At 34.5% G+C, this 25,349-nt stretch overlaps 2 protein-coding genes across 10 annotated transcripts; both read left to right on the forward strand.

Moving 5' to 3' along the window:
* The first annotated feature begins 2,959 nt into the window (after positions 1 to 2,959).
* On the forward strand, positions 2,960 to 4,967 carry LOC111898149 (uncharacterized). 8 transcript variants are annotated; one of them, XM_042898649.2, is made up of 5 exons: positions 2,960 to 3,202; positions 3,936 to 4,002; positions 4,310 to 4,440; positions 4,524 to 4,628; positions 4,771 to 4,967. In XM_042898649.2, exons 1-4 carry the CDS (start codon positions 2,975 to 2,977, stop codon positions 4,605 to 4,607), a joined length of 510 nt encoding a protein of 169 aa, XP_042754583.1. In that variant the 5' UTR covers positions 2,960 to 2,974; the 3' UTR covers positions 4,608 to 4,628; positions 4,771 to 4,967. The 8 variants fall into 8 exon arrangements, 7 of the variants coding, with proteins under 7 accessions (XP_042754583.1, XP_042754585.1, XP_042754587.1 ...); XM_042898651.2 differs by having other exon boundaries at positions 4,310 to 4,425; XM_042898653.2 differs by having other exon boundaries at positions 4,310 to 4,369.
* A 3,642-nt stretch (positions 4,968 to 8,609) lies between these two features.
* Positions 8,610 to 12,735, forward strand: LOC111898143 (glucose-6-phosphate 1-dehydrogenase 6, cytoplasmic). Of its 2 annotated transcripts, none has more exons than XM_023894062.3 (15): positions 8,610 to 8,767; positions 9,121 to 9,456; positions 9,678 to 9,744; positions 9,868 to 10,054; positions 10,146 to 10,303; positions 10,402 to 10,470; positions 10,571 to 10,629; positions 10,725 to 10,761; positions 10,870 to 10,941; positions 11,303 to 11,450; positions 11,559 to 11,654; positions 11,735 to 11,805; positions 11,889 to 12,004; positions 12,125 to 12,170; positions 12,324 to 12,735. In XM_023894062.3, exons 2-15 carry the CDS (start codon positions 9,203 to 9,205, stop codon positions 12,489 to 12,491), a joined length of 1,548 nt encoding a protein of 515 aa, XP_023749830.1. In that variant the 5' UTR covers positions 8,610 to 8,767; positions 9,121 to 9,202; the 3' UTR covers positions 12,492 to 12,735. The 2 variants fall into 2 exon arrangements, with proteins under 2 accessions (XP_023749830.1, XP_042754582.1); XM_042898648.2 differs by lacking the exon at positions 8,610 to 8,767 and adding an exon at positions 8,858 to 8,876.
* Positions 12,736 to 25,349: the final 12,614 nt, after the last annotated feature.

The raw sequence follows: 25,349 nt of genomic DNA on the forward strand, positions 1-25,349 counted from the left end.
ACGGCGGAATACGTTATGAGGTGGAGGACGTCATGTACAGTACCATAACAATGCATAATAGTAAAAACAAGCAACAACATTCATTACATTAATATAGTAATTGTAATACAAGCGTGTTCTATACAGTTTGTTAGACACCAAACGTATAATAAAAAATAAAGACGAGTCTTGTGTGCGCTCCGTCTTCTCAAAAACAGCATCTGTACCTGTCTATTGCCAACCTGAGAATACAAGTTATTTTGAAAACGAGTATCAGCATAAAGCTGGTGAGTTCATAAGAATTTAGTGTCATTGCTCGTATAAAACTGTTTCCAATCGTATAACATGAAAGTTGTTATTAAGTTTGAAAATAGTGTGATTCTCTAGAAAATCCTATATTTTCTAATAAAAGTAGTCTTCTGCCAAGACTTGGTTACTTGTAAGTTTGATCCTTTGAGTGTGTAAAAGTTTTTCCCAATTAGCCTCATAATTATAAAAATATAATTTGAACTTCATTCGAATAACATAAATGGGAAGATAATGTATTATTCTAGCGGCGTTACTACCGATTGGATGGTAATTAAACATAGACTCTAGGTAGCGATATGTATTTAATACACCTCGGGGAGTCTACTTTACCTACAATTCGTAATTTGTTAGATTAGGGTTCCGAATGTGAATAAGTATGTAACCATGCGGATAGGCGATTAAATGTATCATGACCCTCCAGGTCATATGTAGTGTAGTAGCATGTTATCATCCCTGGGCCTAGTCGGCTTGGACTGTAGCTAGCATTCTGGATGTGTAAGTGTCCGCCCTGTATAGATCTATACACGTAGAGTCCGCTCTCCCTCCAGGAGACTAAGGTTACACGGTGGAGGCGCAGTAAAGTGTCGTATGTAGAAATATTGTATCACATTCCGTATTAGTATGTTCTCTTGTATTAGTGTATAGTGTGCTTCTCGGTATAATGTATTAGTATTCTTCTGTTATAGCATATAGTATTCTTCCTGTAAAGTACTTAACATGTAGCGACTCATAATAGCACTAACGGTGATAAGTATCATAGTAATGGTAACGAGGAGTGGTAAACCTTAACTATACCTATTATAGTTAACTGACATGTTGCAGTCGTTCTTGGATACTCATAAATATTGGAGTAAACGAAGGTATTCATATCCAACACAAATACATACAATATATATAACTAAGAATTCAACGACAGTCGGACATATAACAATATCCCCCAAGACCCCAATCAAACAAGAACAGGTAATAAGGCGAGCTATCAGTCCTAAGTCCTTCAAGTCTTACTTATATAAATATATTGGTGTGGATATATTTTAGAAACATAAGAAGTTTAAAAGATTTTGAAAATAGTTTATATAACAAATTTACAGAAAAATGAGTTTGAATAATATTGAAAGCAACTTTTGAAGGCAAACGGTTAAAAGTATAGAAATCCATTTTTGATTGTAAGCTACAAATCACATGTGATTGATACTATAAATTGTTGGATTCAACTTGTATTCCCGCCATAAAATCATTTAAAAACAATTGAGAGGTTAATTAAGGGGTATGAACTCACCTGTAGCGAGTGGATCGGATGAAAGTTTCGGTTGAGTGTTTGGTGTCAAATGAAGACTTGAACACACTTTACGACCCTAGTAACATATGAAGACATATGTTTACATATAATTAGTGATTAAAACATTAATTTAACACGTATAGACATCCTAATGCGAAGAAAAAACTCTTTGGTCAAGTGCTAGGAGGCTATTGGGTTGCAAGGAAGGAGTGTAAGGCCTCACTATGGAGTTTACTCCTCAAATACTCACCTTAGGTGAGTTTGCGGTTGAGGGACCCATTCCACCATGAGTTTACGGCCGTAAACTCATGGGAGAAGTGTATTTGTGTGCCTTAAGGTCTCTTGGATCGCTAGGAAGGATTCTAAGATCAATTTCAAGGCTTGAGGGGTGTTTAGGGTTCAAAAGGGGCACTCCCTTGGAGTTTGCGGTCCTAGGGCCACTCCTTGGGAGTTTACGATCGTAAACTCTATGGTTTACGGCCGTAAACCCTTAGACACACCCTTTTCCTTCGTTTTTGAGGTCCTAAGCTCATTCTTACAAGTTTCTAGTTTATGGTCTAAGGCTAAATAAGGGGTTTAGGCTCATTTTGCATCATTTGAGGGAGTTTACGGACTAAGAATGTTCTTGGGCCGTAAACCCTCTTTCAAACCTCCAAACATAATGTTTAATGTCTAAAACACTTCAAGGGTAAGTTCCAAGTTAGCCTCTAAGCCTAAGAAAGGGATTTGGGGCATTTTGGCACACTTTTAGGGGTTTACGGCCTAAGAGGGGTTTTTGGGCCGTAAACTCCTTGTTCTTGGGCTTCATGGATGATTTTCAAGCTATATAGACATGTAATGAGCTTTAGAACAATCTAGGGTAAGAGAACTTACAGTTTGGGAGCGGAAACTTGCGGATTTTTGGAAGAATCGGGCCTTGAAGAGAGAGAGAGTAGAGAGAGTGACTAGAGTGTTAAAAAGTTCAAGTTGGTGACCTCTCAACCCTTATATAGGGCTTGAGTTGGTGGCCAGGTGGGGATCCACCCCATACCGATGTTAAACGGAATTTAAATTTTTACCCGATTAAATGGTCGTAACCCGACTTAGTTGTAAACTAGAAATTTTTCCCAAATAAATTTGAGGGTATTACACGTGTTTTTATTTATTTCATTTCGAAACTAAAATAAAATAAAATAAATCATTAGTTGATTTGACTAACCCAACTGTTAACGGAAATCTTAATATTAATAATAAAATAAAATATTCTATTAACGGAAATGGGATATCGCAACGGAATAAATTTCGAGTTGTCACACATATGTACAGTTCTTGCTTCTGATTGGCTGATTTTTTTTTCAAATAATCTTTGTACAATTCTTTTATCTGTCTTTTTGAGATTAAATCCACCGGCTCTCTAAACCAATAAGGATGGGGTTAGTGTCATCAAATCAGTATCCACTAATTCTCTTTCTACTTCACCACTACTCAAATCTTCGTGGGGTTAGTGTCATTAACTCAGTATCCACTTCCTACTTCACCACCGCTCAAATCTTCATGTTGATGCTCACCCCCGCCACTTTGCAAACCATCTCCATCAAGCGAATCGATTCAACCCTACTCGGAGACTACCCCACAAGTATCAACGCCGGCTTCCAGGTATGCTCTCTCTACACTACTTTATCTCCTCAACCATGTCTCATCTCTCGCTTCCCATCTGTTTCCATTCTTTATAACACTATCTCAGAACCTAATGTCCCCACCACTCCGACCCACCACAACGTTTGTTCTGAATTCGATTCTTATTAGGATTGTATCTATTTCAAATCGTTAATTTTAACTTCCATAATCATCTCCTCTCAGTCTGTTTTTATAAGCCTTCGTCCATGTATCTCTGTATCTCTTTTAAGTTCTGGAAATTGTACACATAGGGTAAGATTATTATGTGTTTAGATTTCTCAATTTAAAGTTTACACATTTAATTTATGAGAGTTGTGGTTTTGTTTCAGAAAAGAGGACCGATATCTCCACCTTCTCTTCCCGCTGCCGCTATACTAATAACATTAGGTAAATTGACTGGTGGGTCTTTTATCTTCTTCAATTTCGTTTATGTTTCCAGATTTACCCTTTTCCTATGATGTTGTGATTGCATCTTTTTGGTCATTGGTTAATACTTGTCACCTTTTTTGCAGACATTAATAATGTGTAAATGAGATAACTTTGATGAGATGTCAACCACGAGTTCTTCAATGGTTCTTTTTCTTTCTCTTTCTTTTCTAATGGTTCCTTACTAGACTTGGTTATATCCCATGCCCGCCAACTGTTTGTTAAAATGCTCAGAAAACAACACTAAGATTTGTTTTTTTTTTAATTGTGAATTTGTGATTACTAGGGACCAACACATGAACCAGATTCTGAAAGGGCCGAATCCATGGAGTTGTGTGGTGGTTTTTCCTTTGGTACTAATTCTCATACCATATTGTTCTAATTCTAAATTATCTTTTGATCATCATTTCAAGAAATAATGAAATTAGCTTAAATTTGAACAGATTAAGTTGCAGAAAATGACTATGGTATGTTCTTCATGCTTTTAATGTTTTACTCTGAATGAATCGAATGTGACGGCTAACTTTTTTAAATAATGAAACGTGAAACAATGAGAAAGAAAAAACATATTGCAATGTATACTTTATTTGTAAAGTTGTATTGTTATTTAATGTTTCATAGCATTTTATGTTGACAAAAAGATATAATCAACTTTGATAGGTAACGAAGAGAAAGAAAAACATCAATTATCATTCCACCAAACTACTCTTCTTCCTTCCAGTAAGTGCATCTCTAACATCAATTATCATTCCACCAAACTACTCTTCTTCCTTCCAGTAAGTGCATCTCTGGTATGACTTAACTATTAAATTAAAGTATATATATCTAATATATACAAATACATATATAAACAATAATGTTAAAAAGACTGAAGGTACAAGTCAAAATAGATGGAGATGGACATGTCCCAACCATAAACTCCCGGAAGTGGCTACAAGTCATGAAACTAATTGATTGATGTCCTACAATTGCAGTTCCGGTAAATTAAATCTTGATGTTTCATTTTCCATATAATTATTAAATATAAAAATATTTCACCTCTTCTTGTGACAAAAACTCTTGATAACCTCATTTTAGACATTTAACATACTGTTGTTGGTTGTTTCAATGACTTTGTAAAGAGGTAACTAATCACATGATGTGTTTCTCTTCAACAATGGAAGTGCTTGGAATAATAGTTTAATTGAGATTTTTTTTAACTTTTATGTTTTAAGTTTTAGTTTGAACCATATGTACTTTTGGATGAGATGTTGAATGTTACCGAACAACTATGTGGCCCAAACACAGAAGACAATACATATACATAAAGTTGTTGTTATATGCTTTTATTTAGACTCCATGAATTCACATAAATATCACATTATTTTCACATTGTATGTATGAAATTAAAAGTTGTAATTTTGAATAATTTATAGTTGCATCAAGATTCGTTAGAACACTGGAAGCAGAAAGGTCACAGAATCCAAGTGAACTTATGGATCATCAGTCCCAACATGAAATTACTGTTGGATTTTAAAATTTAACAAAATTAGTTAATGGAGGTTCCATAACGACCATCAAGAACGGTATATCATTTCACTTCTCAGAGATATATTCGAATTAACGATGTTGAAGATTCCTAATAAGAAATATCAAAGTAGGATGCTATAGTACACAAATAAATAAAAGTATATTTTTATTTCTTGCATTTATCATTATATATTGTCAAATTTTGTTATACAGATGGTTCATCGACTACAAGGGACAGGGGTCGTGGTGGAAAGGGCAGGGGTAGTGGAAGAGATTAAATCATTATGCTTTTTCTTAAATTTTTTTTAAATATTTTTTTGTGCTTACATGGCAAAAAAACCGTTATGTGTTTTTAATGAATAATTTGTCTATTTCTTTGACGTATCTAACCCGCAAAGTGATGATTCTTCCCTAGTTTACTTCCAAAAAGAAAACATATACATTAAAATCAAATTAACTTTTAGTTTTAAAATAATAAAGAGAAATTGAGCATTCTAATCTATATAAAAGAGTAATTTATTAAAAATAATGAATTTTTACAAACATTAGAAAATTAACTATTTAATCCAAAACATAGTATTTCGGAGTGACCTTCGGGATACCAGAGTGACATTTCAAAGTAGTATTCTGAAACTTTTTTTTTAAATAAACTTCTTGGGTTACCTACAAGATACCAAAGTGAGCATTTATATGATTTAGATTAAAAAAATTAAAATTTTTTTTTTTTTTTATGAAAAGAGATTAACGAACGAAAGTTGCAAACTCATGTCGAAACATTAATCACCTTGAATTTATACCAATACATATATAAAGATTAAACACGTAAAAAAAATAGATTAATAAACTATAAGGACTATCAAGTAACTTTCAAAAACCACACAGACTATGTTTGTAAACTTGTTTTAACAATGATTGAACATCTATTTTAAACTATTTCAACCATTTATATAACTTTCTCTAACATTTATTTGCTTCAAGTTCAAGCCGTCGATTGCTTGAAAATTGAAATAGAAACCTAAAACCCTATGATCTCGATCTGTCAGCTCAACTCACGCCTTCTTGCTTCTTAGTTTTTATTAGTTACTTTTCTCAACTTGAAGATATTATTTTAAAAAAAAAAATTAATAATCTTTTAACTACAATTTATATTCTAATAAATGAATAAGTTTAATTTTCTGTTGACAAGTGACATTAGGCTAACCGGTATGGGGGTTGTTTCACGCGTTTTGGGCTGAAGTGACAACCTCTCCCACGCGTGAACACCGCCCCCAAAGCCGGTGGGGTGCTAGTGACGTGGTTCCAAAGACGCGAGAAGACGCCCAATCATATTTCACCAAATTTTTAACGGTCGGAAATTATAACTAACGGCTATATAGTCGTTTCTAACATAAAAAAAAAATTACTTTTTACCATTTAAACACAAATATTTACACCTATAAATTATCCACTATTCTACTCACAATTTACACTTCAGAAAACACTCTCTATATTTTATTACCTTCTACAAAAAACCTCATCTCTCATATTTTTTCTCTCAACATGGATTCAAATCCAAACACCCCAAACACTCCAAATGCAAATGTTAGTTACATGTAATTGCTAACCTCACCAAACCAACAACAAACTTTATTCACCACTTCATACCCACAAACCTTCTACCAACAACAACCACAATAATTCAGTCAAGCCCAATTCCAAGCCTTTCAACAACAACCTTCTCAACAATTTCAACCATCTCAATCTTAACCTATAAATCTCGACAATGACGACGATGACGAACGGGTCCAAGAAACACAACAACCAACTCGTCGAAGGCAAAAAAAAAAACCAACGATCCAAGAAAAAAAAGACTACCGCATGGAACGAAGACGAGGAGGAAGCTTTAGTAAAAGCTTGGATTTTCATATCCCAAGACGGGGATGTCGCCAACGCACAATCGGGTCAAAGTTTTTGGTGTCGTATTTTAGATAATTTCCACGCATTATTAGGAAAGAAAACGGAGCGGACGTACGACTCAATCAACGCAAAATGGCGTGACTTACGAGCGGGTTGCACCAAATTCAATGGCATACAAGCTTAAAACTATGCATAGAAGTGGTAGCAACGACTTCAACATTTTAGCGACCGCGTCCTACGAATACAAGGTTACCACCAACGGTAAACCGTTCGGCCACCAAAAAGCATGGGAAGTTTGTCGTAACGGTCCAAAATGGGTTCTATATCCGGAAATGGCGCATTCAGGATCTACAACCGGTTCCAATAAAAGGGCAAGAACGTCCGAGTCGGACGTGGGTTTTGGACTCGCCCTCAACGATGACTTCGACGCCACTGAGGGGGAGGGCCCACCGAACGTCCAACTTCGTCGACCACCGGGACGGGACAAAGCGAGAAAATGAGCGTCTTCAAGCGGAAAAGCACCGGCAACTAGCGACAGCGAGCTTGCGACATACATAGATAAAGCTCTAGTTTTTCTAGAAAAAAAGTACGAATCGTTGGAGGCCGCTAACCGCCAAAAAATAGCTGTTACCGATCTTCAAATCATAAACACGAAGCCCCAACTAGATCTCGACCCGGAAAATCTTGCGACATTTCTTAAAATTCAACGACAAGTCCGGGAGAAATATGGACTTTAGGTTTTAATCTTAATGATTTTAAGAAATTTAGGATTTTATTTATGGTTTTAAGTAATTTAGAATTTTAATTTTTTTTATGTTTTTTTAAGAATTTAATAATTTTAATTTGTGTTTTTTATATTAATGTAATATGTTTTTAATTTTAATGTAACATGTGTTTTTGTTTTTTAATTTGTGTTTTTTATATTAATTATGCTTTGTAATTTGTTTTTTATTTAATATAATGTTAAAAAATAAAAAAAAAGAATTTGTGTAGTGGTAACAATTTCCAAAATCTAGTGGGTTGGGTGTGAAGCTGACGGGCGCATATGTGACAGCACTTTTCCGGTGGGGTGGGTGTGACCACTCCCCATAGCCTTATATTGGAATTTCTTATTAAAATTATATGTCCCCTATCATGTCATTTGTCAATATATTAATTATATATTTCAAATTTTAAATTTTTTCACTTTAATTATATTAAATTAATAATATTAGATTAAAAAATAAAATATAATTAATATAGATTATAATATAAGATAACTTCATATATTTAACTCAACAATTATAATTTTATATAACTAAAAAAATATTTTTAAATAATAATTTATTTAAAATAATTGATTAAAAATTTTAATTTTTAATATAAAATTTTAATTAATTTTATAATTATGATACTACCTTATAAACCGCTTAAAAAAATAAATAAACAGTCGACGGTTAAATTTTCCTGCTCGAAAATATCTATTAAAATGAACAGCGAAAGACACGTGTGACGTCAATGCAAACGGCGGCTGACGGAAAAGTCAGAAAAGTACGACTAAAATTTTTTATTCAACGATTTCCAACTCCAATATTCCATAGTTTGGTGGTTGTTGAGCACCTCTTTACAGTAGTCTCTGAAAGGTCTTATATGTTTTTATAGCTTCTGGCTTCAGTTATCAGCAACACCAGAAGAACAAAACGCCAGTAGTTACCTACCAATTCTCTCTAAAAGGTGCTTCATGCTGTTTTTTTTTTCCGTTACTCTAATCTGATTTTTGGTTTTTGATTGATTCCCTATCTCGTATTGTAGTGATTCTTAGTTTATATCGATCTGTGATCAGGTAAATGTAAACCAATTTTGTCATCGAGTAATGTTCTTTGATCTAGATTGTAGTCTGGAATCTGGATCTGTTGTTCGTTTTTTTTATCTTACCTACCATTTCTGTTGTTGGGGGAGCAGTTTAGGGTTTGCTAAATTTGTTCAGTGTTAGTCGTTGATCTATTGTACTCTGCTAATCTGTACTTTTGCATGATTTGAGGTAAATCTGTAGCTTTTCTTCTCATTTGTCTTTTGTTCTTTTATAGAATTTGATACAGAGTAGTGGTGGAACAGTGAAGCTAAGCTTGATTTGGAATTTTGTGAGGAATTCTACTACAAGTTATAGAGATGGGATCAGGTCAATGGTCTGTTGAAAACAGAGCTCCTCTTAAGAACGAAGCTCTGGTGAGTGAGTATGAGCCTGAAACTGGATGTCTCTCGATTATCGTGCTTGGGGCTTCTGGTGATCTTGCGAAGAAGAAGACGTTTCCTGCACTCTTTCATCTCTATCGTCAGGGATTTATTCAATCGCACGATGTTCATATCTTCGGCTATGCGAGGACCAAAATTTCAGACAACGACTTGAGAGATCGCATTCGTGGGTGAGAATTTCTTCAAAAAAACCATATCTTCTGTAGAATCACAAGTAGGATAGATCAAATTCCAGTTTGCGCATCATAAACGATGCATGCATTGCAGTTTAATACATTCTCCTCTTCCACTTTCTCATTGTTGATTCATTTTACCAACTTGTTTGACCATAGATGATGCGAGATCTAGTATTTCACTTCCTAAAAGTTCTGTGTACTATCTAATACTTCAGATATCTTACACCATGCAAAGGTTTTGAGAGCACACATGAGGAAGATGTAGGCCAGTTTCTGCAATTGGTAAGTACGGAATAACTGAACATACTTTTTTTTTTCTTTTCCCATTTCTACTACCTCAATTCCATTGAAAACAGAACTTCTGTTCTAGATGTGAAAAGTGAAAACCTTTGGTTTCTTGTATAGATCAAATATGTAGCTGGTGCTTATGATACTGAAGAGGGATTTCGATCATTAGACAAGGCAATTTCTGAATATGAGCTATCAAAAAACAGTACAGAAGGATCATCAAGAAGACTCTTCTACCTTGCCCTTCCTCCTTCTGTTTATCCATCAGTCTGCAAAATGATCAAGAGCTATTGCATGAATAAATGTACTTATCCCTAATCCCTAATCCCATTTCAAATTCCATTGTATCTAAATATGTGTCAATTGGATTTATGAAAGTTATTGTTATTTTGCAGCTGATCTTGGTGGATGGACTCGAATTGTTGTTGAGAAGCCTTTTGGAAAGGATTTGGAATCTGCTGAAGAACTCAGTGCCCAAATTGGAGAACTATTTGAAGAACCACAAATCTATCGTATCGATCATTATTTAGGAAAAGAATTGGTGCAAAACTTGGTAATAACAACACTGAAAGTCTAAAACTACCCAATTTTTCTTTTTTAATCTTTCCAAATATTCATTCTCCTTAAACTTTTCTTTTAATAAAATTATAGATGGTGCTTCGTTTTGCAAATCGGTTCTTCTTGCCCCTATGGAATCGTGACAACATTTCCAATATTCAGGTGAGATAATCTTGTAAACCTTTATTAATATAATTTATGAAATCAGAAAGTATAGTTTCATTCATTAGATTCTAATTTTTTTATAAAAATTTTCTTTTAGATTGTGTTTAGAGAGGATTTTGGAACTGAAGGTCGAGGTGGATATTTCGATCAATATGGGTAATAATAATAATATTTTGTTCATTTTATAGTAATATTATAAATTTATAATCCACACATTGAAAATATTAACTTCTTTGTGTTCTTCTTTACAGTATTATCAGAGACATCATTCAGAATCATCTATTACAGGTAAGAAAAGAAGATTAAATTTATTCTTGATATGTTTAAAAAATAAAATTTTTATCATTGTTTCCCCATTAAAAAAAATGTAAAAAAGATATTTGTTTATAAATACAGGTGCTTTGTCTAGTTGCTATGGAGAAACCTGTTTCTTTAAAGCCTGAGCATGTTCGTGATGAGAAAGTGAAGGTATATAATTATTAATTCAAACTTTTTGTTAAAATTTATATGTGCAAAAGACGTAAATGCCCTCCAAATACTACAAATCTTCTAGTCCTCTGATATCAACGGGACAAATTTGCAATTTTTAGTCCCACACAAAAGGATGGGACATGGACTCCCTCTAGATCTCTCATTTGTGAAAAAGACGAAAATGCCCTTCATCATTGAAAATAGTCTACAAAGCTTGTTCAGTCCAATCCAGTCAATGGAACAAAATTTGCAATCTTATATTCCACCCAAAAAGGTGGGACAGGGATTCGATTTTGATCTTTGTGAAAAAGACGGAAATGCCCTCATGAAAATAACCATAGAGAGCTTATGTAATCAGGTTCTCCAATCTGTTCTTCCAATTGAAGACAATGAAGTTGTTCTTGGACAATATGAAGGTTATAGAGATGATCCCACAGTTCCAGACAACTCAAACACTCCCACATTTGCCACCATGGTTCTCAGGATCCACAATGAAAGATGGGAAGGTATCAAAATAAATATTTTATATTTTATATTTTATATTTTATATTAATTATAATTTTATAATTCGTTTAATTTTTAATTCTATATATGAACATTACGACATGTTGCAGGTGTTCCCTTTATTATGAAGGCAGGAAAAGCATTGAATTCAAGAAAGGCAGAGATTCGTGTGCAATTTAAGGATGTTCCTGGCGACATATATAAATGTACGTGAAGGAGGGGTATTAATGTAATTTTGGATGTCCTTTATATCAAAATTTTCATTTTTATATTTTTATTTATTCAGGTCAAAAGCAAGGCAGAAATGAGTTTGTCATCAGACTACAACCTTCAGAGGCCATGTACATGAAGCTAACAGTAAGTAAATAAACAATGAAGGGATATTAATGTAATTTTTGGACGGTTGTGAAGGAGGGGTATTAACGTAATTTTGAATGTAGGTGAAGCAACCTGGGCTTGAGATGCACACAGCTCAGAGTGAATTAGACTTGTCTTACAGGCAACGATATCAACAAACCGTCATTCCAGAAGCTTATGAACGTTTGATTCTTGACACGTAAGCTTTAATTTTAATTTAAAATATTCAATTTTTATTCCAATATCAACCAAACCTTAAAATTTACGAAACATACTAAAAAAAATGTTTGTTTTAACAAAATTGGTTTTTGGTTAACAGAATAAGAGGCGATCAACAACATTTCGTTCGCAGAGACGAGCTAAAGGTACGCTTCATAAACTAAATTTACACTTTTGGCCTAAATTTTTAATTTTATTACAAATTTGGTCTGAAATTTACACTTTTGGCCCGGACTTCAAAATTTGTTACGATTTCATCCTAAATTTAGTTTCTTGTTTGGATTGAATGAACACAACAGGCAGCATGGGAGATATTTACGCCTCTTCTACACAAAATCGATAGAGGGGAAGTGAAATCAGTGCCATACAAGCCTGGAAGCAGAGGCCCAGAAGGAGCAGATAAATTGGCCGAGAAAGCCGGGTTTGTTCAAACCCATGGATACATATGGATACCTCCGACTTTGTAGATTGATTCTCCGGATGCTGGTGCGTGGTGTTATTGTGTGGAATAAGTACGACATGGTGTTCGTTATATTATATGACATGTATGTAGATTGTAGCATTTCTTTGCGGGTTTTTTCTACCTCCAAATACACCATGGTTTGTGTCCTTCAATAAGGGGGTGTGAGAATGTCATGTTTTGATGATGTTGGATAAATGGGTTAAAACAGGTTGGGTTGAGTTGAGTTGGTTTATCGATGTTTTGTTTAACTAATTGTACAATTAAATTTGATTGTAGGAAATATGTTATGGAGATAATTGAGAATTTTTTTCAAAGGGAAAATGTCATAAAAGCCATTAATTATATCTTTTAGGTTCAATAAAGAACAATAATTAACAACGAACCAATAAACTAATCGTGAACATCGAAAAGCATAATGATCAACGGCTGAGGAAATGGTTGTACACTTGTACATTGGACGCATATATGTCGGATTGTACTAAAAAATCAATCTGCAACACTCTAAATTTTTCGACAATTTTTTTTTTCATTTTTAAAACTACAATAAACATAATTTCACATTTCTCAAAACCAAAGTATAAGTTGTTCAAAACACAGGACAACAAAATGTTTGACAATATCCTAAAATTCTCAAAATATAATCTCAAAATGGTGTGTACAATCAAGCCGGCGTCTTTCCGCGATCCTAAGAGGTACCTGAAACACATCACACACAACACTGTAAGTACGAAGCTTAGTGAGTTCCTCAAAATACCACACACACACATACACACACACACACACACACACACACACACATATATATATATATATATATATATATATATATATATATATATATATATATATATATATATATAGCCTCTCATGGTTATAACTTGGTAAAGACCCTCCGGTCATGTGTTTCAATGAAGACCTTCTGATCCTACAACCCGGTTTGGACCCTCTGGTCCTAACTAAATACAGCACAGAATAATACATAGCATAAATCACAAGACAAAATGCGTGATATCACATAACTTAGTATAAGCACATAAGACCCTCTGGTCAATAACTCCATTAAGACCCTCCGGTCTCGCAGTATTACCACTCAGGTAAGTATAGTGAGAAGACCCACCTCGTAGGTAGAACAAGAAAGTCTTGTACTCAAAGGTAAGTCTAGACTCCACCTACATATATGTCACACCCCCAAACCAGAACAACGGAAACGTTCGGGGGCGGATGACGTCATGTACAATATCATAACAGTTGACTAATAGTAAAGAAACTAAACACAACCATCATAAATATAATTCAAAAAGTTACATTGTTGCATATGTTACATGTTTCAAAATAAATTACAATATGATGACAAAATGAATTTTGAACCGGAAGAATAGACTCTGGTATTAATGACTTAACTGTTGATAGAAGGAACTTCACTCAAACCCGGGGAAGGAAAGGAAGGGTCAATTTCGTAGATAAGAAGGGCGTCGTTAGCAGGATAAGGGCTAGACAGATATTTCATTAAGAAAGAGACGATTCGCCAAGGAACTCTAACTAGATCTAGCCTTAGTGTCCCGTCCTCAAAAGCTGATGGTTACCTGTATTACTGATTCCCTGAGAATACAAGTAGTTTTGAAAGAGTGCGAACAATTAAGTTGGTGAGTTCATCAGATTTTCTATGAGAAAAAGTATGCCTTTCTGTGTAAAGTAATCGTGTTTATTTTCCAGAAAATCCGATATTTTTCCATAAAATGAGTGGTAGTTTTAAAAGCTCTAAAACTGAAATGTATAAGTATTTTTCCATATCTAAAATAGTATATGTAGATTTATACGTATATAAAATCATTTAAGCATTTGTTAACTCCGTAAACCAAAATATATTATTAATACTCCATGTGAGTTTTTATAACCTTGCTAACGACCCAGTCGGCCTGTAACGACGTTCTTCAGGTGTCGAAATGTTATGAAATTTGTCACCCCAGACCTGCCAGTCAAACTATAGCTAATAGTTTAGATGCGGGATTGTCAGTGTCGTATAATGTTGGATATGTATGCCCAAGAATCATTATCGAGTGATATTGATAATAATATATGATCCTATAGTGTCACACCTTTATCAAGTTGGCACATTTTGTATATTTATTATTAATATGATTATTAATAAATAATATCAATTCTTGTATTTTAATTAGAGAATAATTATTGTTTTATAAAAATAAAAATTATAAGAGAGTATTACTAGTTATTATTTCAAATGGTATGAATTAATAAGTCATGCACAATATTTTGGACTAGTTGAATTCTTTTGTCTTTTACATAAAGACAAAATTTATATTTTATAAACATGGAGTTTATAAAAAATAAAGAATCTTTACTTTTTAAAAGGTATGACCTAAAATATTAAAATATGGAAGTTGCTTTTCAACCTCCATGCTTTGTCTCCCATGTTTCTAAAGGCTAGCCATTACTTTAGAGTATTTTAATGGTTATGCCTTACTTTTTATGGGCTATATAAGAGATGCACGAGGCTTGAAGTTTTTTCAAGAGTGAAACTCTTCTTCTTCCTTCTTTTTCTCTCCAAAACCATGAATATGAAGTCCTTTCTTCTTATGAAATTTGGTGCTTTACTTTGGTGATCAGAAGCCCTCTTGAGTTGTCTCCTTTAGTGCTCATTAGATTCAAGAACTTAAAGGCTTAAGACACTCAAGAATACAAGAAGGAACTACCATTCCAAGTGCCTTACTCTTGATGGTGAATACTTGTAGAGAAGATCATACACTTTGATCTTTTGTTATCTTCATCAACACCCCAAAACCAAGTGGATTCAAAGGCTTCAAATGTTATCTCTAAAACATCCTATGGTTGGTTTTATTTCATTCTAAGCCTTATAAATGGATCAATGATGGTGTGGTTTTTTTATGAACTAAAGATAAACTTGTTATTTTTTAAAAGTCTTCCGTTGCCGGTTTTTGTGAAAAACAAACTTTTATTTCATATCAATACCCAACAGTGGTATCAGAGCCATCTTTTATATGTTAGAATGATTTTTTATGTTTGATAATCTTTTGTTTTTTGGAAAACAAGCATGAATTTCTTTTGGTTAAGAAAAATTCATATTTGTCTTGTTTGGCAACTTCTTGGTTAAAATTGTTCATATATAACCATTTTTCATGCATTTTGGTTATATAAAAGTTGCCTTAGACAAAACAAAGAGTTGTTTGTTATAATATTTGATATGTTGTTGTGTATAAACAAGCCATTTGGACCTTTGTGTTGTGTTTGGTTAATATTTATTTATTCATAAGATGTAATAGATAAATATGTATTTTCCATTTGTTGTTTTGATGTAATAAATTAGTTACACTAGTTGTATTTACTTTAAATATAACAAGATGAAGAAATTACCACCTTGAAGACATTTTGAAGTGCCCCTTAAGTCCTTTAGAAAAGACTTAATAATTCTTGTGATGACTCACAAAAAATATTATTAGACATGACTTGGTTTATACATATTATAATGCATACCTGTGATGTTTATTTTATGTTAAATATATGTTATGTTTTATGTATGAAAATAGTTTTTACATGTCAAATAACATTTTTTCATAAGATAATATCACTTGGAGTTTGAGTAAAAAATATTTAAAAGATAACATATGATGTTTATAAATAGATATTTATAAAAACGTTTTAGCGGTTACCGATTTACTGGTTAAAACTCAATTTTGTTGAAAATAGTTTTATTGTAAATCTTATAAATACCCAACTTTAAAATGTTTGAAATGGTTTAAAAGATGTTTAGAATTTATATAAACTCCATGTCATTATAATAAATAAGGAGTTTTTATTAAAAAGACTAAAATTGGTTTATAGCGTTTATAACGGCAAATAATAAAACTAGTGATTATTTTTTACGTCGAAACTTTATATATGATATCGGTGTTTTAAACATAACGCAACATGTTGATATGATGTTTTATGCATGCTAAATGAGATTTAAAACATAAGTATCATCACCTAAGTTTTGGTTTATCAAAATATGACTTTTATCTATTTAAAAGATAACATATGATGTTTATAAATAGATATTTATAAAAACGTTTTAGCGGTTACCGATTTACTGGTTAAAACTCAATTTTGTTGAAAATAGTTTTATTGTAAAACTTATAAATACCCAACTTTAAAATGTTTGAAATGGTTTAAAAGATGTTTAGAATTTATATAAACTCCATGTCATTATAATAAATAAGGAGTTTTTATTAAAAAGACTAAAATTGGTTTATAGCGTTTATAACGGCAAATAATAAAACTAGTGATTATTTTTTACGTCGAAACTTTATATATGATATCGGTGTTTTAAACATAACGCAACATGTTGATATGATGTTTTATGCATGCTAAATGAGATTTAAAACATAAGTATCATCACCTAAGTTTTGGTTTATCAAAATATGACTTTTATCATAAGATGCATAAAATTGAGCTTATAAAATTAAATGAGTTTATTCTATAAATTCATGAAGTCATAAGTTTTTTTATTGTTAAAAGGAGATTTAATTAGTAATTTTGTAACTCATCTAAAACTCCAAGTCTTAAGCATAAAATAAAGTTTTATCAAGAATATTATCGATTCTTAAAACTGATCTACGATTAAACTTCAAAATACTAGATTTTAGTTTATAATTGATCGCGGTTAATGGAAAATAAAATGAAGTTTTATTTGGCACCAAAAGAACCTCATAACAAGTGATATGAATTTTACAAAAGGGTACATGAATTGTTGGATGCATGCAATATTAATGAGACCATGTTTTTATAAACTATAATTGTAAAATATATATAAACCATTATTTACAAAACTTCAAATCTATGCAATCCATTTAAAATTCACTTGGGATTTTTGTACAGTTCATATGGATTTTTGGGTCACTATATTCATTTGGGTTGTCAAAAATAGTCAAGGTGTTTTCGTATTTGCCTGTGGGAAAAAGGTCATCTAACCATTTGTGGAATAGAACTCACATGTTTTTTAAATGGATGATTTGATCAATTTCTAATGTAATAAAGGTTTCCTAAGCATAAGAGTTTTGAGGCATAGATGAGATAAACATGCCAAGCTAAACGATAGTTATTTAGGATCGCATAATCTGGGAGTTACATATCGTATGCAATTAGTAATCGCTACCTACCGAGTTTGATTAAGTTTATGGGATAAAAGTCGCCTAACCATTTACTTGTTTCGCTACTTGGATCATAGATTTTAATAAATTAATTTTTTAAGAAACAATATAAAGTATTAATTTTTAAATACTAAATATTGAAAATACTAAATGAAACTTTGTTAAATTCTGTTGATAACTGTTAATAATTTTATGCCTTGCAAAATCTCTCTCTTGTTGAGTTTCAAGAGACAGTAACATTTGATCGTTATAATTTCTATAACCGGTATAATATCTTGAGGTTCTACCTTTAAGATCAATAGAAATATATATACTAAAAGATCCCATACATGAATAACCTCTACAACTAGTTAGTCTGATCATGACACTTTGATAAAAGTATTATTGTGATGATGTTGATGTGTTTCACATCATACTAGAGTGATTAACCATGACTTGCTGAAAGTCTTGGATAATTATGAAACTTATTAGATGTCTCATCAAGTAAAGCAAATATTCAATCAGAACACTAGAAATGGTTTCAAGTTTGCTCAAGCATTGAATAAAAGGAAGTCTAAGAGATTTTGCACTCATATAGACTTATAGTTCAGTTAAGGGAAATACAACATAAACCCAGAAATCAAGAAAGGACCAAATGATTAGTGTTGTTTCTATTGTGGAAGAAACTGGACACTAAAAGAGGAATTGCTCCTTTAATCTCATCGAGCTGAAGAAGTGTGAGTTGGAGAAGACTTCAGCTATCTATATGATAGAATTATTTATTTTTCCAGCATTCACTTAAATATGTAATACTTCATGTGACACTAATAATTGATATTATGTGCTGATGTTGGAAGAAATAATCAACTGATTACAAACGAATGGTATTTCGTGTTAAAGATATAACAAGTGTTGTTATAGTCTTTATTTAAACAATAGATGTATTGTACCTATCCTTATAGGGACATGTAACACTTGAAATCTATGAATAAATTTAGATTTACTTATCGTTTAATGGATGTTCACATTCATGTTCTAAAACAATGTATTCTGTGTTAAAGAATATTTTCTTATAATTTAATTTATGATGTAAATCTATAATCTTTCATTAAATTAATAGTTCTGATCATAACACATATATAATGAAATGATATATGATTGGAACTTATCTATTTCATAATCATCATGACAATATAAATAAGAAATACATATACCAACTTCAAAAGGATGGAATTTTTGAAGGCAAATAAGCTTGATTCATTTGATATATGTGAATCATATTTATATGGGAAGATGATTTACAAGTGTCTTTTTCTATTATTAGTTAAAGAACAAAAGGCTTGACAAAGAGTTATATATAAGTGATGTATGTAATCTTTTTCAATCCATGAATAGATTTGGTGATAGATGTTTAATCAATTTCACTAACAACTTTTATTCGTTATTGTTGAAACTTTTCATTAGCTCAAATTGTTTTCATAGTGAAGATTGAAATACATCTTAATGAGACCATCATTATGTGATAAAGAAAATGAGTTTTTTTAACCAAGTCTTCTTAAAACATCTTAGGAATTGTGGAATCGATTGACAACTCATTCTGACAAAAACACTCACTTGTCAATAGTATGTTTCTTGTGGCACAGGATCACCTGGTCATTTGAATCTATCTTTTGATATTTGAGGTATCCTTCGAATTCTCTAGTGGGATAGGGTCACCTAGCCACTGTTGGGTTTTAGCCATAAGATCTTTCCTATGTGCGCATGCAAAACCCTAATGCTTGGATCTAGGCTTTCTAATAAACATGCATTGAATCCAAGTCTTCTAATGACTAATTAGGTTAAATAACAACATTGAAACAGATCTAGAATCATACCTTTGAGTTCCTTGTTGATCTTGAGGTCTTGGAGCTTCTAGAGTCACAAGTGTCACTCCTCTAATGGCTTACAAACACCAATAGCAATAAGAATGATTTAGGAGAGAGGAGAGGGGAGGAATTCGACCAGAGGTTCCTTGCTTTAGGAGATGTGTGTCGAATTCCCTATGCTATGGGGTCTATTTATACTTGTAGACTCCTTAAGGGTTACAACCTAAACCCTAATTGGATAATCTTCTCTTAAGGCTATCCAAATCCATTCCATAGATAAGTATATGGACGATTTTAGCTTTCCTAAAGCTCTTAGAATTCGTCCATACCATATCCAAATGGATTTACAGTCTAAAGCTTAACTATCAAACAATTGACAGTTTATACCCCTTTATTTAATTAATCTCTTTAAGTCACCAAATTAATTCTAATTAATTCTATGACTTATATTAATCAAATAACAATATATTATTCATTATATTATTCACATAATATATTAATAATATTTACTCTCTCTTAATAAATCATCCTATCAAGTTGCTATGGTGAAGGCAACCCAAAAGGACCATGCACAACCGGATATAGTTACAGCCTTAGACACTATTCCAACAGTCTCCCACTTGGATAAGTCTAGTAACTATACAAGTACAATTTGGTTTGCAATCATAGCTCTCAAAGACGCTGTCAACTCTGATCTAATCAATCTTGTCCTTTAGATAAGGGAACGTACAGTCCTCTGTTAGATATCATGCTGACAATCCTATGGAATGGTTAGTCAAGCATTTAGGTTTCTCGATCTCTGATTTATTCGACATAGAACTTAATCGAACACATCAATTCAGTTCTGACCGGGCCCGGCACATAAGTCAAATCAAATCATCGAGCGGCCGAGATATCGCTTTTACCTTCTTAGATAAAAGTTACAAATAAACTTCGACTTATATGCATTTACTTATTCATTAACCAACTATACACAACAATACGTTTTATAACACCAAGTTACTGATGCGTTTTCGCATTATCAATGTACAATCAATTAACAAATAATAAACCATATATCTAGGTTTTAAGACCATATGATATTATCGTCTTGCGATCACCTTTTATATCGTATTCCACAAGGTGATTCCAGCAAGCGTGGGTTTATTCCAATGCTCAAAACTAGTTCATAAGCACTCATGAACGTTGCAGCAATCCTTTGCTATGTCTAACACCATTTAGACACTCTACACACCAATTCATGACAATCTTCTTTCATATCTACTCCCAACATATGAACGATTGTGGACCATTTGAATAATTCGATTATTCCTAACAAACTCAATTATTCTGGAAGTCAAAACATGCAAAGTGAAACAATAGCTAAACAATTAACATAAGATAGTATCATTACTCATAAATAAAACTCCTTTATTTAATCATCAAATGTCAATTTACATTTATCTATTACACGTTTCTAATACTATCTAATCTATGCTAATATCATCCTTCAGCCCAATACTCCTAGCATGCTGTAAGTGCTTAACCCTACTCAGTCCCTTCGTAAGCGGATCTGCTGGGTTATCTTCTGATGATATCCTCTTCACTACGAGTTGTCCTTCTTCTACACGATGTCTGATGAAGTGATATTTTCTGTCGATATGTCTTGATCTACCATGATCCCTCGGTTCCTTGGTTAAGGCAACCGCACCTTCGTTATCACAGAAAATCTCCATTGGCTCCTTTATGGCAGGTACGACTCCAAGATCACCGATGAAGTTCTTTAGCCATATTGCCTCCTTCGACGCTTCGCTCGCTGCAATGTACTCTGATTCGCACGTTGAATCAGCTACGGTCTCTTGCTTGGAACTCTTCCAGGTCACTGCTCCTCCATTTAGGGTAAAGACCCAGCCCGACTGCGAACGGTAGTTGTCCCTGTCGGTTTGAAAACTGGCGTCACTATACCCTCGCACCTTCAAGTCATCACTCCCTCCGAGGACTAAGAACCATTCCTTTGTCCTCCGAAGGTACTTAAGGATATTCTTCACCGCAATCCAATGTGCTTTGCCAGGATTCCCTTGATATCTGCTAACCATGCTCAAAGCGAAGGCTACATCAGGGCGAGTACAAGTCATAGCGTACATGATTGAGCCAACTGCGGAAGCGTATGGTACTCGGCTCATTTCTGCTATCTCAGCTTCGGTACTCGGACTTTGAGTCTTACTCAATTTGGCATTACTTTGTATTGGTAATTCTCCCTTCTTTGAGTTTTCCATACTAAAACGTTTCAGTACCTTCTCCAAGTAAGTGTTCTGACTAAGTCCAATTAGTCTCTTACTTCTTTCTCTCACTATCCTTATTCCCAAAATGTAAGAAGCTTCTCCGAGGTCCTTCATAGCGAAGCACTTCCCGAGCCAGGACTTAACTTCCTGCAGAGTCGGGATGTCATTTCCTATGAGCAATATGTCATCGACATATAGGACGAGAAAGCTTACTATACTCCCACTGGCTTTGACATATACACAAGACTCGTCTTCGCTTCGTACAAATCCAAACTCTTTGACTTTCTCATCAAAGCAAAGATTCCATCTGCGAGACGCTTGTTTAAGTCCATAAATGGACTTCTCAAGCTTACACACTCTATTCGGATGCTTCGGATCCACAAACCCTTCGGGCTGAGCCATGTACACATCCTCAGCCAGCTTCCCATTAAGGAAAGCGGTCTTGACATCCATTTGCCAAATCTCATAATCATGAAATGCGGCAATAGCTAGCATCACTCTAATAGATTTAATCTTCGCAACTGGTGAGAAGGTCTCATCATAGTCAACTCCAGGAGTTTGAGTAAAGCCCTTCGCAACCAATCGTGCTTTATATGTGTGTACGTTTCCATCCACGTCAGTCTTCTTCTTGAAGATCCATTTGCACCCAACGGTCTTACGTCCGGGCACAAAATCAACCAAATTCCAAACTTGGTTATCATACATGGATTGGATCTCGCTATCCATTGCCTCTTTCCATTTTGCAGACTCCGGGCCTGCCATGGCTTCCTTATAGCTATTAGGTTCATCAAGATTTACTAGTGTACCATCACTAATATACGTGTCCCCTTCGGTAGTAATATGAAAACCATAAAACTGGGGTAGAACTCTAACTCTATCGGAACGTCTAAGAGGTAAGGATTCGTCAATCGGTTCAACCGGAGTTTCCTCCTCGGGTTGAGTGCCAGCGGTAGAGGTTCCTTTATCTATCGACTCTTGAATCTCTTCTAGCTCGATTTGCCTCCCACTGTCTCCTTGGCTTATGAGTTCTCGCTCTCGGAAAACTCCTCTCCTTGCAACGAAGACAACATTGTCCTTCGGTCTATAGAAGAGATATCCAAAGGATGTCTGCGGGTAGCCGATGAAAATACATCGCTCACTTCGAGGTTCAAGCTTGTCGTGAGTATCTCGTCTTACGAAAGCCTCGCAACCCCAAACCTTGATATGTGCCAACGAGGGAGCTTTCCCTGTCCACATCTCGTGAGGTGTTTTGGCAACCTTCTTAGTAGGGACTCGGTTAAGGATATGGGCGGCAGTCTCTAAGGCATACCCCCAAAAAGAGATTGGTAGCGAAGCACGACTCATCATAGAGCGAACCATATCCAATAAGGTTCGATTACGCCTTTCTGCCACACCATTCAACTGCGGTGTCCTAGGAGGCGTCAATTGTGAAACTATTCCACACTCCTTGAGATAATCGTGGAATTCAAGACTTAGGTACTCTCCTCCTCGATCGGATCGAAGCATCTTGATTTTCCTGCCCAATTGATTCTCCACTTCATTCTTGAATTCTTTGAACTTTTCAAAGGTGTCGGACTTTTGCTTGATTAAGTAGATATACCCATATCTACTATAGTCATCGGTAAAAGTCACATAGAAGCGGTTCCCATCCTTCGTGGTTGATCTAAACGGTCCACACACATCGGTATGTATTAGGTCCAATAGACCCTCGCCCCTTTCACATGTATTTGTGAAGGGCGACTTAGTCATCTTCCCAAGCAAACAAGACTCGCATGTGTCATCTTCCCTAAGGTCGAATGACTCCAACACTCCATCCTTTTGGAGTTGGGCTATGCGTTTCTTGTTGACATGTCCAAGACGACAATGCCACAAGGATGCTTTATCCATACTAGTGGAAGAATCAATATTCAAAACATCATTTCCTAAGTTATCAACAATCATAACGGTTTCATATATTCCATTACATGGTATAGCTTCAAAGTAAAAGACACCATTTAGATAAGCCAAAATAGAACCATTCTCATTATTAAAAGAAAATCTAAATCCTTGTCTATATAAACCATGAAATGAAATGATGTTTCTTGCCATTTCTGGCGAATAGCAACAATTGTTCAAATCTAAAACTAAACTATTCCTAAGCACTAAGGAATACACTCCAATCTTGGTCACAGGCGACGATCTTCTGTTCCCCATGATTAGATTGATCCTTCCTTGCTCCACATCCCTACTTCTTCTTAGTCCCTGCACATTAGAACAAATGTGATAACCACAACCGGTATCAAGAACCCAAGAAATAGCATGATTAGAATCGTTAGATTTGATTGTATATATACCTGCGAAAGATGGCTTGATCTTCCCTTCTTTGATTGCTTGCAGGTAATCCGGGCAGCTTCTCTTCCAATGTCCTATCTTGTGGCAGTGGTGGCACTCTGCCTCCTTCGGGTTAGAGCAGGGCTTGGCGGGATCAACTTTGGTCCCACTAGAAGAGGCACCATCTCGGGCTTTCACCTTGCGATAGTTCTTCGATGAAGCTTTCCTCTTCTTTCCCTTCCCTTGTCCAATAGCCAAGACAGGAGCAGCGGGCGGATTGGGAGTGGGTGCAACAGACTTGTCCTTGAAGTTGCTCTCAGCAACCCTCAAGAGACCTTGGAGCTTGCTTAGGGTGACCTCTTCTTTGTTCATGTGGTAGGTCATCCTAAATTGATTGTACATCGGAGGCAAAGAGTGAAGCACCATGTCGATCGCCAAGTCTTCACCGAAGTCAACATTTAACTTGCGGAGGCGGTCAACATACCTTTGCATCTTTTGCAAGTGCACGGTAAGAGATTCTCCATGACCCATCTTCGCGGAAATCATGTTAGTGAAAATCTCGTACCTCTCTTGTCTCGCGTTTTGGTGATACCTCTCCAATAAGTCTTGATGCATCTCGTACGGGTACATGTCCTCGTAGGACTTTTGGAATTCGGAGTTCATGGTGGCGATCATGATGCAATGTACCTTCGTTGCATCTCGCTCATGAGTTTCAAAGGCGGTGATTTCGGCGGGAGTAGCAATTTCGGGGTTGATTTTCTCGAGCTTCTCATCGAGGACATACTCCTTATCCTCATAGCGAGCAATGGTGCGAATGTATCTTATCCATTCGCTAAAGTTTGTTCCATCGAAGGTGACCTTTTGGCAAAGGCTCATCAACGTGAAAGAACTAGCAGCAGCGTTGTTTGCGTTTGACATCTACAATTAGGAAAGGACAAAGATAGATTAGAATAAGAATCCCCAATTATCACCCAATAAGAAAATTAGGGCTAGGATCCAACAATAACATTTACATACTAGAAAAGGGATGCCGTAATCTAACATGCAAATAAATTGAAGGTAAGTGAATGACGATTCACCAATTCTCCATCAAAAGCTTACACTATTAGTCCTAAGTGTTTTTGAGAATTCCTAGGTTCGGATGAGATTCATTGAAACTATTCAATGGCATGTTTAAATCTCGATATGCCCCTCTCGTTTGTGACTGGGATGCCGAGGATCACAAAGCGGGTGTGAATTACCATGCAAATTCACATGGTGCCTTCATTGTAACAATCACCTA

The sequence above is a fragment of the Lactuca sativa genome, chromosome 3 (assembly GCF_002870075.4).
Source record: "Lactuca sativa cultivar Salinas chromosome 3, Lsat_Salinas_v11, whole genome shotgun sequence".
NCBI classification, from domain to species: domain Eukaryota; kingdom Viridiplantae; phylum Streptophyta; class Magnoliopsida; order Asterales; family Asteraceae; genus Lactuca; species Lactuca sativa.